This window comes from Rhagoletis zephyria, unplaced genomic scaffold, assembly GCF_001687245.7.
Source record: "Rhagoletis zephyria isolate East Lansing unplaced genomic scaffold, Rhagoletis_zephyria_1.1 Rzeph_scaffold_02997, whole genome shotgun sequence".
Taxonomy (NCBI): domain Eukaryota; kingdom Metazoa; phylum Arthropoda; class Insecta; order Diptera; family Tephritidae; genus Rhagoletis; species Rhagoletis zephyria.
Window position 1 is genome coordinate 45,112 of NW_016160081.1, and position 15,618 is coordinate 60,729.

At 35.1% G+C, this 15,618-nt stretch overlaps 1 protein-coding gene across 1 annotated transcript in view; it reads left to right on the forward strand.

Annotated features, from left to right (window-relative positions):
• HGTX (HGTX homeodomain transcription factor) overlaps positions 1-15,618 on the forward strand; it is a 54,029-nt gene that overhangs the window by 32,070 nt on the left and 6,341 nt on the right. The window contains exon 3 of the mRNA XM_017622968.1: positions 6,936-7,132. Coding sequence (XP_017478457.1) covers positions 6,936-7,132 — 197 coding nt within the window. The remainder of the gene's footprint in view (positions 1-6,935; positions 7,133-15,618) is intronic.

Sequence of the window (15,618 nt, forward strand, 5' to 3'; positions counted from 1 at the left end):
TGTTTAGTAAAGATATCGTTAAGTTTACTGTCTTCATCTATTACAAAGGTGTCCCAGTAAAATTTTAATGACGAAAAATGCAATTCTTGGGCATTACCCAGTGATGCAAAAATTAGATTTCATAAGGGTCTACAGCCTACAATTATGAACCGATTTGATTATTATGTTGTTAATGAAAGCTGATGGAATCTGGAAGAGGCTTTTCCTCGAGCACGCTTTTTGATTGTTTACATAAAATTTCTTAGTGCAAAAGAAGAAGAAGAAAATCGATTATTCTGTTCCTGTTAATGAACATTACACAAAAAACAAATTAGTGAAAATATTTAAAGCATTCCCCCAAAAATGAAAAAAATTGCACGACAAAATTTTAAATGTTATAAAAAAAATTTTACAATAATTTTTATTTTTTTGTATTTTTAGAACAATTTCAGGTATGCAGCTTTATAACCTATTATATTTTAGCGCAATAAAATGCAAGCTTCAAGTGGTTAAGAAATTGCGTTGCCTTTTAATATTCTTTTTTTCTGCCCTATATTTAAAGTTTGCTCGAAACGTCAGCAAGAAAATATTAACGAATGCCATCCATCCAATTGAGACAAGTTACTCATAGTTGCGAGTTTACGTCATACACTTTTTTTATGATTCGCTGGACAGGCTGGAACTTTTATCGTGAGTCACTCCAATGCACATACATATGTACGTTAGCGTGAGCCGAAAATCCGCTTTTTTAGAATTTTGATTCGTAATAGCTAAAATATGCTCATTATGCTCCAAAAACAATCTGTGTGAAAGATGACAATTTTTGGTCAATATCTTAGGCTCACCCAAGTCCATCAAAATTCAATGTGCTCAAAAAATAAAAATTAATAAACAGATTAATGAATACATTTTTTTTTTACTCAAATTGCAATTATCTTCGAAAGTATTAGTCCTACATAATTTTTGATATGGACCTTTTTTGTGGAGAATCGAAGTAAGCTAAGAAATTTTTTTTTTTGGCACTGGAACTTTGATGAACTTGGGCGAGCCTAAGATATTGACCAAAAATTGTCATCTTTCACACAGATTGTTTTTAGAGCATAATGAACCATATTTTTGCTATTACCAGTCAAAATTCTAAAAAAGCGGATTTTCGGTCCACGCTAATGTACGTGCATACCTACTCCATAAGGGCTAATAATTTTAATGAGGAGCTTTATTAATGTGGGTCGCTGGAATGCTGCCTTCATTCCAACGCTGCTTGGCTTCGAACTTGCATACAGCTATCATTGTTTTTTTTTTTTGCTTTTTCGTTGTTTAAGCATCCATTTATTTAGTTGCTTACCTCGCATGCACATGCCTTGGGAATTTTAATTAATCGCGTGTTCTTGCTTAGCGTCAGTGCTGTTCAGCTAGATTTAAAATTTTATTAGCGCGAAAGGATTATGTATTTACTTCATTTTGCTTCTACATATATGTATTTGAACAAGCTTTTAGAGAATTATTCTTAATTACTTGTATGCTGTTGGTATGTAATTAACAGATTTTGTGATTTGTGCAGGTTGCTGAAAATCATCCTTGGACTCTTAACAAATAACGTCACGCCGCGGCGCATGAGAATTTTGTCGATGTAATAAGACGGTGAAGCTGCTTACTGTTTACAAGAAAAAAATATATCTTGTATACCTCGAGTACTCAGTCCTTCCAATGTTCGCCTGCTTTGTAAATTCAAAGCAATTACTGAATGCTTAGATAATTTCAGGCTATGCCTTTAGTTCTGCTCCTGAACATTTATGAAAGAAACGTCAATACATAAATTAATTGATTATGAACTGACACACATACATATAACTTAGCCGCAATTGCGAAATCATGTCCTTCTCTGTTTTCTTTGCCTTCAAAACTTTTCCTATTACTCGCACCTTTTCTTATACATATGTACATAGCTACATACATACATACGTATGTATCCTTCAACTGCAAGAACATTTCCAATATTTGTTTGTTGGTGAACACTTTTAAAGTCCTTGTTTACAAGCTACTTAAAAACTTTCGAAAATTTTAACAATGTCATTATTTCATTATAAATTTGATTATGCGAAATTTCGCGCTGCCTAGGCAGATAGTGAGGAAAAGAAGTACATACATATAAACAAGCCAAGCCAGGCAAAGCAACGGCACTGCCAGCAATGGCAACAACAAAGCAATGTGACCAAAAAGTTTGTCGTTTGTTTTGGCATTTATTAATTGTTTATAAATGCGTTGCACAGCTGCTAATTTACGCGTGGTGGTGGGCCAGAAGTATATATTTACATATACATACGTAGATATGGGCATGGAAGCTGGAAGTTGCTATAGAATGCGATTGTAAGTATCTGTCACCAAAATCATCGCTGAGGTAGAAAGAAGTGAGCACAAAGAGGCTGGGCTGCTCAAAAGCGGCCAGAAACAACCAGCGTACAATAAAGTTGAAAACAAGTTTGATTTGGCAGCCATACACAGCGCGCAAGACGCAAGGTACTAAGTAGGTAGTGAGTTCTATAGAATAATCTGAAGAGGAAGTCGCTGTTAAAACTGGTTGCCAGAATTTGATTGCCTTTAAGAGTGATATGCTAATGAGCGTAGAGACACAGCCATTTTAAAATTATGAAAATTAAGTGGAAATGGCAATGGTGCGGGGAATGCAGCGAACGACGAATTTAATGGCATTTTTATGAAACGTTAATGGATGATGGGCTGCAAAAAAAAAAAACATTGAATAAAGGCGTTGAATTGACAATGGAGACTTTTACTATTATTGGCGATAATTTTATTTGGTTAATGGCGTTGCTTCTTGTTGTTTGTTAAATCTCTCGGTGTAAAATAAAAAAAAGCAAAAAAAAAAATAAAAATAAAAATAAAAATTGTATGTAAGCAAATTCTAAATTTTTTTTTATTCTTTATAGCATTTTCTCAAATATTTCACACAAAATTTTTTTTAAGATCAAAAAAACCAAAAAATATGAAATTTTACTTTTGAAGCTAATTTTAAATGTGTAATTAAATGATAAATTAATTTGACCTCAAAACCGCCATCTAGTATATCTACATATCGTCGATGTTTTTGCAAAACCGCTCATCGACCAGTTGCAAAACTGCCTAAATCGCCGCTGTGGCAAAAATGAGATTTGGTAACCCTGAACGCCAGGCATCGATATTTATGCATAAAAATCGTAAAATCGATTTTAAAACAGATTTGAAAAATAATAGCTGGAGAAAATACCGCTTAGCAAGGCAATGCCTTCCGAACAAAACCGTTTTATCGCTCTCCTGTAAATTTTGAGTGTCATAAGATAGGCGGTTTTAGCTGCTTAAATGGAAAGCGACTGCAAATTGGTTTGCACGTTAGGAAAAAAATGAAGTAAAAAGTTAAAAAAAAAAATAAATAAAATAAGTCATGGAGTTTGTTAAGGTCACTGAAAGTAAACATAATTACCATTTAGCTGTTAGCAACCTTACAAAAAAAATTAAATCCGTTTTTGTATATCTAAAGCGTTTTAGCAAATTAATTGCATACTAGTTTCAGGTCAAAAAGAGACAAAAATGTAAACACTTTAACTTTTGAAGGTCATATTAAAGGTCAAGGTAATTATTTCATCCAACCACACCACCTTTCCTGAAGTCCATGTCAATAACTTTGAAATACTGTTCTATCTATTTAGCTCATCTCTTTTCGTCCTGGAGTTATTTAATATTGCCCCGTTTTCTAAAATAGAATATAGTTCGGCGCGAAATAAGAAAAACTTTCAATATTTCAGCATTTTTCAATCATTTATTTTCTTAAATGCCTTAATTCTTATGCATGTTTTGTTTTACCTTTACATGTCACGGAATGATAGCAGGGACCACTTCGTTTTAGCGAAGCCGTTTTGTGTAGCTAAAGGGTATATTACTTTATTCCAATCCCAAATTAGTCGTCAACATGTTGCCAACAAAACCTGAAGTCCCTTAAATATTTCAAACTCCACAATGTATGTATGTACATACATACATACATAATTGTGCGCGAAATACAAAAATCTTTGCCAGCTCGCCCGTCAACCCACATAAATTTAAATAACTACTCGTAAACACATATATTCAGCATTTACTGCTGACTAAAATCATTTCACATAATTAGGGATCATTTAATAATGGGGTGACATTAATTGCACGAAGGCAGAGAGCATAGAAAAGCATAACGGTAAAGCCAGAGAGCTAAACGAAAGGGGCGCCAACCAGTAGAAAGGAATGCTGTATCAAACGTTCATAGGACAACCACCGTTGTCACAGTTTTATGAGTGCGGTTTAGCGCCGCTGCTTGAAGGCTAGCAAAATAGCCAACTCATATTCCACACCTACTCAACTCACCAAGGCGGCCCAAGAGCGCTTTCACACTTGCCAACATTGCCAACAAGGTAGTGCCGAGCGACGTTTATGCCCACTTGTAATGATTACCTCCCCCAGGGAGTCGCACGGCTCGTTGGTCGTTTTGTTTGTCGGAAGTGAGGAAAGTACAAGAGATGCCAAAGGTATCTACATACAACGGGGGTTTTATTTATACTCATTTTATTGGCTTATTTAAACGTGAACAAGTCACTGCTGGCTGACAGGCTGGCGTGCGGGTGAATATAAATAGTACCACTGAGTTACCACTACACCACCTGCTGCGCACTCCTGCTCGTCACTTTGGGCTTTAGTGCTCTTGCCACGCTGCGAGGATTTGTACGTCGCCTGTTTGGCTAATTGATTTTCATGTTGTCCATGAAAATGAAAATGGCGCCAGAGGACGCTTCAACAAATTGCTATGCACATACATATATATATAGATACATATTTATTTGAACATTCCGAGGCATACGTAATTTGTTGTAATTTTATTTGCCATGTAGTTTATTGTATATTTTCTATGCGTACAACGTAATTAATTTGCGGACAATTTGCGTTTGTTAATTTGATGGCCATTGGGCGGCTCTAAATGGCCAGCGCGCTTTGTGCAAATGTGCCAGTGTGGAGCCAATCGGGAGGCATACTTTTGGGCTCATTATATGTATGTATGTATGTATGTGTGTATGAACAGTTACTGTAGTTGTTTTCGGTGCGGCATTGTGGCGGCTAGAGGAGTTGGCTCCATTTGCATTGATTCGATTTGCTAGATGTAATTTTTTACTTTGAATGTCTAATTAGTGTGTAATTATTATTTTTGGTTAGAGTAAGCGAATTTTGTGTAATTTATTTGCGGTGATTTTCAATCGATTTGGCAAGCAAATGGTCGCTTTCGAATTTATTAACGAGAAATACGAATATTTGTGGTTTTTATATTTTTATGTATTATTTTGTAAAAAAAAACGAAAAAATTTATAATAAGCGATGAAGATTCGTTAAAAATATAAATTCGATTTTTATGTATATAGAAAATTAATAAAATAATACTTGTAATTATTCATATTTACAGTTATTCACACCACTGGGCATATGGTGATTTTCTCGAAAAAGTTCTGAAAATATTTTAATATTCTGTGTGTAAACTCAACATATGTATGTACATAGTTAAACTTAGCCAAAAAGATAGGAGATTTTCAAACACAAAAAAAAACGTCACTTAAACAAATTAAATTAAACTAACAAAATAAAATTAGTTTCAAACAAATGCATGAAATAAAAAAAAAATAAAAGAAAATTAATTTAAAAAGGAAAATTTATATTAAAAATAGGGAAAATATATAAAATAAATTTACAAAATTTTAATTGAATTAAAAAAAAAATATTGTTTGCTTTTTAAATTAAATTAAATGAAAAAATAAAATAAGTTTCTGAAAAATCCATTTAAGAACAATAGATAAAATCTGAAATTTAGATTAAAAAAGAAAAATATACATAATATATGTTTCCAAAAATTAAATGAAAGTAAAAAGAGACACATACATATGTACGTTGTTTTAACAATAAAGTCTAAAAATTAAAGAAAATAAAAGAGATGTAAATTTCAATTTAAAAAATAAAAAGAAAATTTGCGTTACCTGAGAACTCGAACCTGGGACCTCTTGAATTGCACGTCAGTACTTTACCCACTCGGCCATCGCGATTGTTGGAGAAACGTGAGCAAAATGATACACATCTCCATTTGGAACAGGCTAAAATGCGTTCTGTCACAAGACCTTTTCAACGTGAAAGTTGGCAAGGGAGCTTTATTTTGAAAGACTTTCGTGCCAGAATAAACAAAATATTTCAAACTATCTTGCATACTATCTTTCAGTTGTCTTTAAAAATATTTGTAACTATCTTAGCCAGAATCGCCTTGTAGGACTGTAAGTACAAAATGTTATTGTTTTTGTTGTTGTTGTGGCAGCTCGATAGCCTAGAATCGACGAACATAAGAAAATCAGCACCACCATCAGACACAATGGTTATTTCATGTAGGTACAGATTTTGTCTCTAATCTCAAAGTGAAAACTTCCTCTGAAGGAAGTCTCCTTAAGGGCGCTTCAATTTCTAGCAAGCGTCTGTCAGGCTGTAAGTTATTAGGGCGCAAGTATCCTAAAATAATATTGAGTGATATGACAAGAAATTTCTTGAGTGTCCGAAGCTCGACGTTTTGGCTTCATTCAATACGTTTCTTTATCCCTGTAGTCAGGGTATAAATACGGATACTACAATGGATGTAGATACATAAATACTAATCAGGAATTACGAAAATGTTATTAACTCTTTGTTAAATATTCTAAAGTATACTTCTGTAAGAGTTAAAACGGGAGACGATCCTTTTTAGGAAAGAAAATGATGAAGTGGAATATCAGAGAGGCGTAGTAAATTTTATCGAAAATCATTGTGGATATACTACGATCGTAATAAAGTTCTAACCCTAAATATTAAATATATTACATAAATATTAAACTATCTTTAAACGATCCTTCTCTCTTCCTTCCACTTTTTTTCAGTGTCTGCGAGTCTCTCACAGGCACATCAACACCATCAAGGCAACGATAAGGATGGCAAGAAGAAGCACACCCGCCCAACTTTTAGTGGCCAGCAAATATTTGCGCTGGAAAAGACATTCGAACAAACGAAATATCTGGCGGGGCCAGAACGGGCGAAACTCGCCTATGCCTTAGGAATGACCGAATCGCAAGTGAAGGTAAGCTAAATAAATAACTAATAGACTAGCAAACATATAAACAACAATTCAGATAAAATTGGAAGGTTGGAAAAAAGGGAAAAGAAAGTAAGAGGCAAAATAGGCAATGGGCAAGAATAGTAATGGTAGCAATACAGACACCCAAAATTCTTTACACAAAACTAGGATTTCCTCATTCAAAGGAGATAGGACACTGCAAAACAAAATAAAAAATATAAAAAAATGCTAAATCCAAAAGCATTAAAGGTGAGGTAGCATTATAAAAACTGATATAAAGGACAAAAAAGAAATGCAAGCGAACAGCAAATGCGTAGGAAGGTGTTGAAAAATTTGCATTTTTATTGAAAGGCAAATCCGAGTGGATTTCGTTAAAAATAAAGCGAATGAAGTATGGCTTGCAAAACTTTTTTTTTATTTTGGGTTCGTCGAGGGAATAAGCCCGCGAACACAAAGCACAGTTAACTCGCCCCAGACCTAAACACATATATACATACATACATAGAAGTTGTGTAAAAATGGCGGCCGCACAATATAGACATCCACAAGCATACATACATCCATATGTATGTACGTAAGTACAGTGACTCGCGTGTTGGTTTTCTTTTAATATTCATAATGTTTTTCGAGTTAATTCTTTTTGGTTATTTTTCTATCAAAATACCATGCAAGCTTTAGCCGAAACCATATAAATCACGGTTTCAAACTTCAAACAACATTTAGGAAAATTCAATAAATTTTCATCAAAATTTCAATATTTTAATCTGATTTTTTTTTGAAAATCTTTGGGTATGCAGTTTTATAGCCCATACAATTTTAGTCTAATGAAATGCAAGTTTCAACGGGCGTTGATATTGGAGAAATTTTTTTGGAGAGTGCTTTTGCGGTTTTATTTTATTTAACAAGTACAATTTACAAAAAATGTGTGGGCTATAAAACTGCATACCCAAAAATTTTCTAAAGATTCCGATTAAAAAATTTAAATTTTGATGAATTTTGCCAAATTTTTTATAAATTTGGAAACTGTGATTTATATGGTTTTGGTTAAAGCTTGGATGGTATTTTTATAAAACAATGTAGCTCAAGAAACATTACGAATATTAAAAAAAAAATCAGCACGGGGTCATTTGTTTGAGTCACTGTATATGCATGCCTCCCACCTCTTTGGGGTAAAGTGCCCACACTCCAGTCTACATCGATTTCGAGCGCTTCATTTGCCAACCTTTTATGTACATTTTATTACTTACTTCATTTTACGTTTTCCTTCGATTGTTGTTGCTGGTGGTTACATTGCTTGTTTTGGGTTTGCTGACGCCTGGGATTATGCGGGTTGCTGCTGCTGCTGCTGCTACTGCCACTTTTAAAGCGCACTTCATGCTCTTAATGCCCCATAATACACGTCGCATGTCTAACTTTTACAAATTCCCTGTATTATTTTTGTTGTTGTGTGTTTGTTGTTTTCCAAATCGCGCACTGAAAACTCAAAATCTAAAAATCCACGCAGACATTGCCGCCAACGTTTGGCACTTACTGTAGGTAGAAATCCACAGCATCAACTGATGAATGTGAAGTTTAAAATGCAGCAATGCATTTTATTTCGACTTTTTTCTATGTACATTTGTTGCCGCATTTTATACCGCTAAACACAAATCCTTTTGTCGTCAAATTTGTTTGTTAGCATTGTGTGAGCGTTGGTCGGTTTAAAAATGTCGCTGATTGGTGAGCGTTGCCGGAGATAGGAAGAGATCGTATGTTGCCGCACACGTGCCGCGGGCTTGTGTTGACAACGCGGCTGGCGTTTCCTGGATTTGTAAGGGTCTTTTTAATGTTTTAAATTTGTTAGTACCTTAGAATTAAACGCTATTTAAATTAGTTCTAAATCGGGCATTTAGACCACCTCGCTTTCACTGCAAGTAAGTAGATTATAAGCATGAATGAATATATCTATGTTCCAAATATAAAAATAAAAAATAGGGGTATATATTTCTCGATATAGAACAATCCTAGGGGGTGAGCGCATTAAAATTCCGGCTTTACTTATTTTTGACCACCCTAATGTACATACAACGGCAACGTGTTTCCAATGATTACGATTTCTAAAAAACCTCAAAACGAAGCGTCAAATAATTGCAGTATCCCGTAAGCGTCCACTTCATGGACAAATCAGTTGCAAATTGCAGCAAGCGTAGGCGTTGTAAACATGTCAATAGTACTCAAGTTTTGAGAGCTTCAGCACCTACGACAATTTATAAAATAGAGGTTTACGCTGACAGGCTTGGCGGCGACGGCGTGGTCAACTTCAAAATGAATCGGCGGCGACGATGGCGCGTCTGCCCCTAAGGTAAATTTCATCATGTAATTTCGTCAGCGTTAGGCGTTCGCCATGCCAATTCAGATTATTATTGTATTTAGTTCATTCCTGAATTAGTTTTAAATTTAAATATTGTTACTTCCTACTTTAATAAAAATGTTGAGTACCTGTCGCTGCTGGATGGGCGAACAGAAGAAGGTCTGAGGTATATAAATCCCGAAGGATGTCGTTCCTAACCTGCGACCTGAACTTAAATACTTCTGCTTAATTTGAGCAATTATCTTCGATATAGAGTTCCTTGTTCCGTTTGCGGGAGTTGGCACTGTTGGGGGAAGTCAATATACATATATCTGCCGCTTTTCAAGAATTTTCGCTGGATGTAGTTTCCATGAGGCGGGTCCCAATGCCAGCACACAATCCATGGCAGTTATGAGTACTTTTATGAATCTGTCATAAACTTTCGAAGACTAATATCGATTTCATAATACAGTAACAACAATTGAGTCTGGTCGCTGCACAACCGTCATTTTGAGTATTCAAAATGTGCTCGAGAATTCATATCATCAACACAACTCCCGACAGTCATTAATAATAACAGCAAAAACAAGGCGAAATCTCAGCGTACTACCATCAGCAACAATAAAATCACCGTCGATATAGCTATCATTATTTTCACTGCGTATTTACTGTTTTTTTTTTTGTATGCAGCAAGACAACTGCTGCCAAATGAGCATTCAACCGTTTATATGTATGTATGTATGTCTTTGTAAGCATGAGCTTACAAATGGTTTTAATTATGCGAACATGCAATTATTCTTGTCAAGATCATTTCCCATATTATGAAGGGTCATCACACGACCGCCGCTTGCATTGGTAGTAGTGGGCAATAAGCTGCCACCCGCTCCAAATGGCAAAAGGTGGAGTGGGTGTTTGGCCGCGGCTGTGTGCTCTTTTTCACCGATTCTCTCATGTATCCCATTTATGTATCGTGTTTTTGCCATGCGTATGTGCATGTTTGAGTCTATGCACACTTGGCGCTGCCTTATTAGCTAATTTGCATTTCCGAGCTGTCTATATCCGGGTAATAGCCAGGATGCTGCTGCATGCATGCGTACAAACTATTTGCTGTTGTTTTTGCAACAATTTGCATACTATCGCTTACAAAATGGCACAGGGACACTGGCAAACAAAGCAGTTTAGTGACATGTGCATATAGAGCAAACAGTGAGGCAGTTAGAGAGACAAATGATAGCCATGACCATCATTCGGCTAAGCAACATTCTCGGCTATTTTTTTTGTGCTTTTTCGTCTATTCGAGACCTCTGTTACTCACTCACTCACTCACACACTTGCTTGCTAATTGAATATGTATGAAGCAACGCATTTACAAAAGGCAACAAGAATTGCGTAAACAGTACGCACTGCACAGTTAGAGCGATTGCTTTTGCCAGACTTTTAATTTACATCAGCCATCGTCCTTTTTGCCATCATTATGCCGGAAGTACGCACATCTAAACCTAAATACATATGCACATATGTACATTTGTGCCACTTGCTCACTACATCGAGGTTCATTTGTAGTTCCAGTTGTCGCACTCAACCCATCTTTGTCATTTGCTCGTCAGTCTGTAATCCTTGAAATCCGTACATCCATTCAGTCAGCCAGGCAGTCAGCCCTTCATTCATATCCATCAGTGTCTGCCTGCTTGCATTTCGTCTGTCTGCCTATGTGCAACTGTCGCTCCAATTGAATTCCTCATAAAATCATAAACATTCATCCTCCTCATTCTTCGGCAATTAATCATTTCTTCATCATAATCGCATAGTGTCTGTATGTTTGCATGTATTTATATCTATGTATACACTGAAGCCTCGATAAAACGAAAATTTGAATATAGCAACTTTTTTATTGAGTATAGAATAGAATAGCTGAAAACTTTCCGAATATGTACATATCTGTGTTCATATGGAAAAGTAGCTTATGTCGAAAGGCTGGCTTTAGTATAATGCGGCATTCCCTTTATTCTTTAAACGACAAGGAATTTTTTGATGAGACTTAATAAGAATATTGACTTGCTAGTATCGGAACTACTTCTTGCACGTTTATTTGCCAAAAGTTCTTCAACGGCTCAGCGCCAGTGAGTCATTCGCAATCGTATGCTGCGAATGCCGATTTATACTAAAGCCAGCCTTTCGACATAAGCTACTTTTCCATACGAACACAGATATGTATGTTAAGGAAAGCCTCTATATAACGAAGGATCGACACAAAAGCCTCTACATAGCGTATTCTGAATATGTTGACGGTAAGAGTCCCGTTATAACAAAAAGAAACTATACCTAAATTTGCTCATACAACGAAGCATTTATCCAACCCCTTCAACTTCGCTATATCGAGGTTTCACTGTATATGTATATAAAATCTATATTATAGATATATATGTATGCCTGTGTTTTTGTTGCTTGCTTTTGTCGCGTTTTTTGCGTATGTCCTTGGAGGGTAAGTGCGAACTGAGAACGAAATAATAATCGCAGATCTGTTATTACCGATTTTTCGGAAATAAGTTTTTGATGTAAAAAATTTCATAAAAGATGTATATTTATTTATCTATGCATGAGAAATAAATTTCACGCTGACACTTAAAAATTAAGTTGAAACTCAAATACTATTTCAAAATCAATATAGAAAGATAACATCAACTTTAAGTGGCCACGCCTTATGGCACATTAACAATACTCTATACATAATTCATAGCTTAAACAAAAAAGCCTTTATTCAAATGTCCCATTCCATTATTGAAATGTAAGCCATTATAAAATTATCATAATTAACAACAATAGCGTCAATTTAAATGTCAAATTATTATTCCTATTCTTATGAATATGCAATTACACTCAATGTCCAATTTTATGTTGTTTATAAGTTTACCATTTTATGTACCTACAGCAAGCTCCTCTCGCTTGGCCACAGTTGCTTGTAATAACAATAAAAATCTGTTGCATTAATAGCTAATGAATGCCCATTATAAATTTTGTTTAATTGGTTTCAGGAGAAAAGTTGTAGAAAATTATTGCTGTTTCATATTTAGCGCAGCTGAGGCTAAGAGGCGTGTGGTATCGAACAATTTATTGTTTATTGACACCCATTAACAGTTGAACATTTTCTATGGGTAAATAGGAGTGGAGAGTAGAAACTGGAGGGGGAAGCTTTTTTTAAAGTACTTAAACAAATGTCGAACATTTTACGGTAGAACTTGCTGTTCATTTAAAACCCGGCGTGTGTTTAGTTTGATTGTGGTGATAGCTGAATATTTTTTCTCAATTCATCAAATTCAATTTACTCACATGGGTGGTTAATTTTTTCAGAAAAAATAATTCCAAGAAAGTTAGTGAAATTAGCAAAACTCCGGCCGTTTATGGTAAGGTTCATAAATCGTTTTGATTATTGTTGAGTTGGTTAAAGAGATGTTAAAAATTGATTTGCGGGTCTCAGGGTATTGTGACATCGCCGCCATCTTGGAAAGAACCGTTTTATTTAAATCGATACCGTTAATTTTTTAGAAAATCTACAATACATTTTTGTTGGCCGAAAACATATCTACATTTTTTGTTTACGACTTTTTCTAGCGTTATTATTTCGCGTGTTAATAAAAAATTAACGGAATATTTTTGTTAATTTTTCAGAAATTTTATTTTTTTATTTTTGGCGTAATTCCTTATTATTGACTTCTACGGATAGCTCTAAAACTTATATTTGGAATAAAACTGGCAGGGACAACATGATTGCAAATACATGGGTGGAAGCCATTCGCCCGCCTTCTAACTATGTGTGTACTTCCAAACTGAGCAGTGTCTCAGCTAAATTTTGTTGGTAAATACAACATATAAGGAACGTGTCTTAAGTTATCGCTTTGGAATTGTTTTTATTTGTTTTTAACCGACTTCAAAAAAGTACGAGGTTATCAATTCGTCGGAATAAATACGTATGTATATATATTTTTTTATGAATGTTACCGCATAACTTTGGACCACGATAACCGATTTCTATAACTTACTAAGGTAGGGTACTTTTTTCTTTACCAGTTGTGTCACAAATGACTCGAAAAAGAGATCTTCCGCGTATAGTTGCTCGCTAAAACGACACGATTTCGAGTAGCTAATGATTAAAAACGCTGCCTGGGTCATACTCATGTATGTATACTCATTACTCCAGTTTCAACAACCTCACAAATCTTAAGCCCACTCATTTAGCCATACATCACTTTTTACAACCAAATTTTTCAGTCTAATGGCTCCATGGCTAAACTTTTGCGCTCCTTGCATTCATTAAACCAACTTAACTACCATTTTATTAAACATCAAGTAAGGCGCAATATTTATGTATCTATGTATATCACCTACTGAGCAGCCAACTGAGTAACTTTCAGTTAAAAATTAGTCAACTGCTGTCAATCCTTATGTTGCTTCCATGAAGTTTATAACCTCAAAACCGTAATAAATCAGTCAAAATAAGGCAAAAATGTATGTATGTGCGAGTATATAAAATATAACTGCGCTTGCATGCAGTTAAAATATAAGTAAATAGTATTATGATATTACATACATATGTAGCCAAAACAATGCGTTTGTCATGTGTGCCCGTAAATAAATAAAATTTATTGCCTTATCAAAGCAACATAACCTTTTCGAATGCTGCCAATAGCACTTATACATACACACATACGTTTACAAATGGACACAAAAATTTGTACGAAAACCTATAAGAACCCGGCTTATGAAGAATTCTGTTTGGCGCTGCCAAATCTACAAAAATTCGGTCGGCCTTAAGGACACCTATGGAGATGTATTCTACATATTTTGGCACATTTACTCATACACACACACCGCATAAATGTGTACACACATTTGTTTGTATACGATGTCATAAATTTCATGAGTTTTAAATAATAAAATTTAAAAGCAACAAAGGCTTTAATATCCACACACATACATATGTACAACCCTAGCTTCTTTTCGTTCCCGCTTTGAGTTCATCTATTTGCAGCCTACTTCAGCTACCTATGAATCTACATATGTACATATGTATGTATGTATGCATACATTTATTACCTTTGTGGCAGTTTATATTCGCACCACAAAGGGGGGTATAGATGGCTATAAATTTACTCAATTTTTATTTTATCCTTTTGCGGCATATTTAATTTTTATTCGCCCATCGCTTTCAAGTGAATTTACATATGTATCCAAACGTGTGCGTGTGCGTTGGAACGTTTGATGTCCTTTTATCTAGACAACAAAACAAAAAACATAAAATAACAAATGTCATTGTTGTTGTGATTGCAGCAAACACCACCTGACAACATGTCAGCCATTTCGTTAGTGTTGACTGATTTCTCATACCATATAGCCCGCTGGCTTGTTTGCGGCGCATGCGCTCGCCTCGTAACAAATGCAACAAAAAAGATTTTACTTCACTTCTTATGCCTTTTTGGCATAACACTCGCACTATGGCGACGACCGCTACGCCTTGCACCACCACCGAAAGGCAATAAATATTTGAATACTTCAATCGTTCCTCTTTTTTTTATTTTGCTTTGCTTTGACATGCTGTTGTTAGCCATTTCGGTTAGGCCAGGTATCCAATCAACCACCCAGTGCCAGCCATGTGGTCGTTCGGTCGTTCGGTGGTCCTCCACCATTCGCTTTTGTATGCATTGCCTATAAATCTATCGAAATTCAGCTTGATTCGGTCCGAATGGCAGCGCAGCAAATTGATTGCAGCCGNCGGGTGTCCAAGTGGGTATAGATAAATAGAAAGGAAAATTATTTTTTGTACATAAATACAATACATATGTATGTATATTTGTATACACAAATACACATGGATATACACTTAAATGCATACGATTTTCTTGGTATTTAAGTATTTGACCCTTTCATGTAGTTTTTATCTTTGAAACTACGCATGGTCAATCGATTTTGTAGAATTTTATAGTCGGGTATATGCGTCTCTAAAACTAATACACAGATTACCTATATATCTCTGGTCATAAGTAATAACCGCCTAAGTTGATAAACCTGAATTCAAGAAAAAACGTTTTAAACATTTCGATGTTAATGTTAGCCTTATGGGGAAACCAAAATATTTTCGTCTATAACTTTTTGAATATCCCAGCTG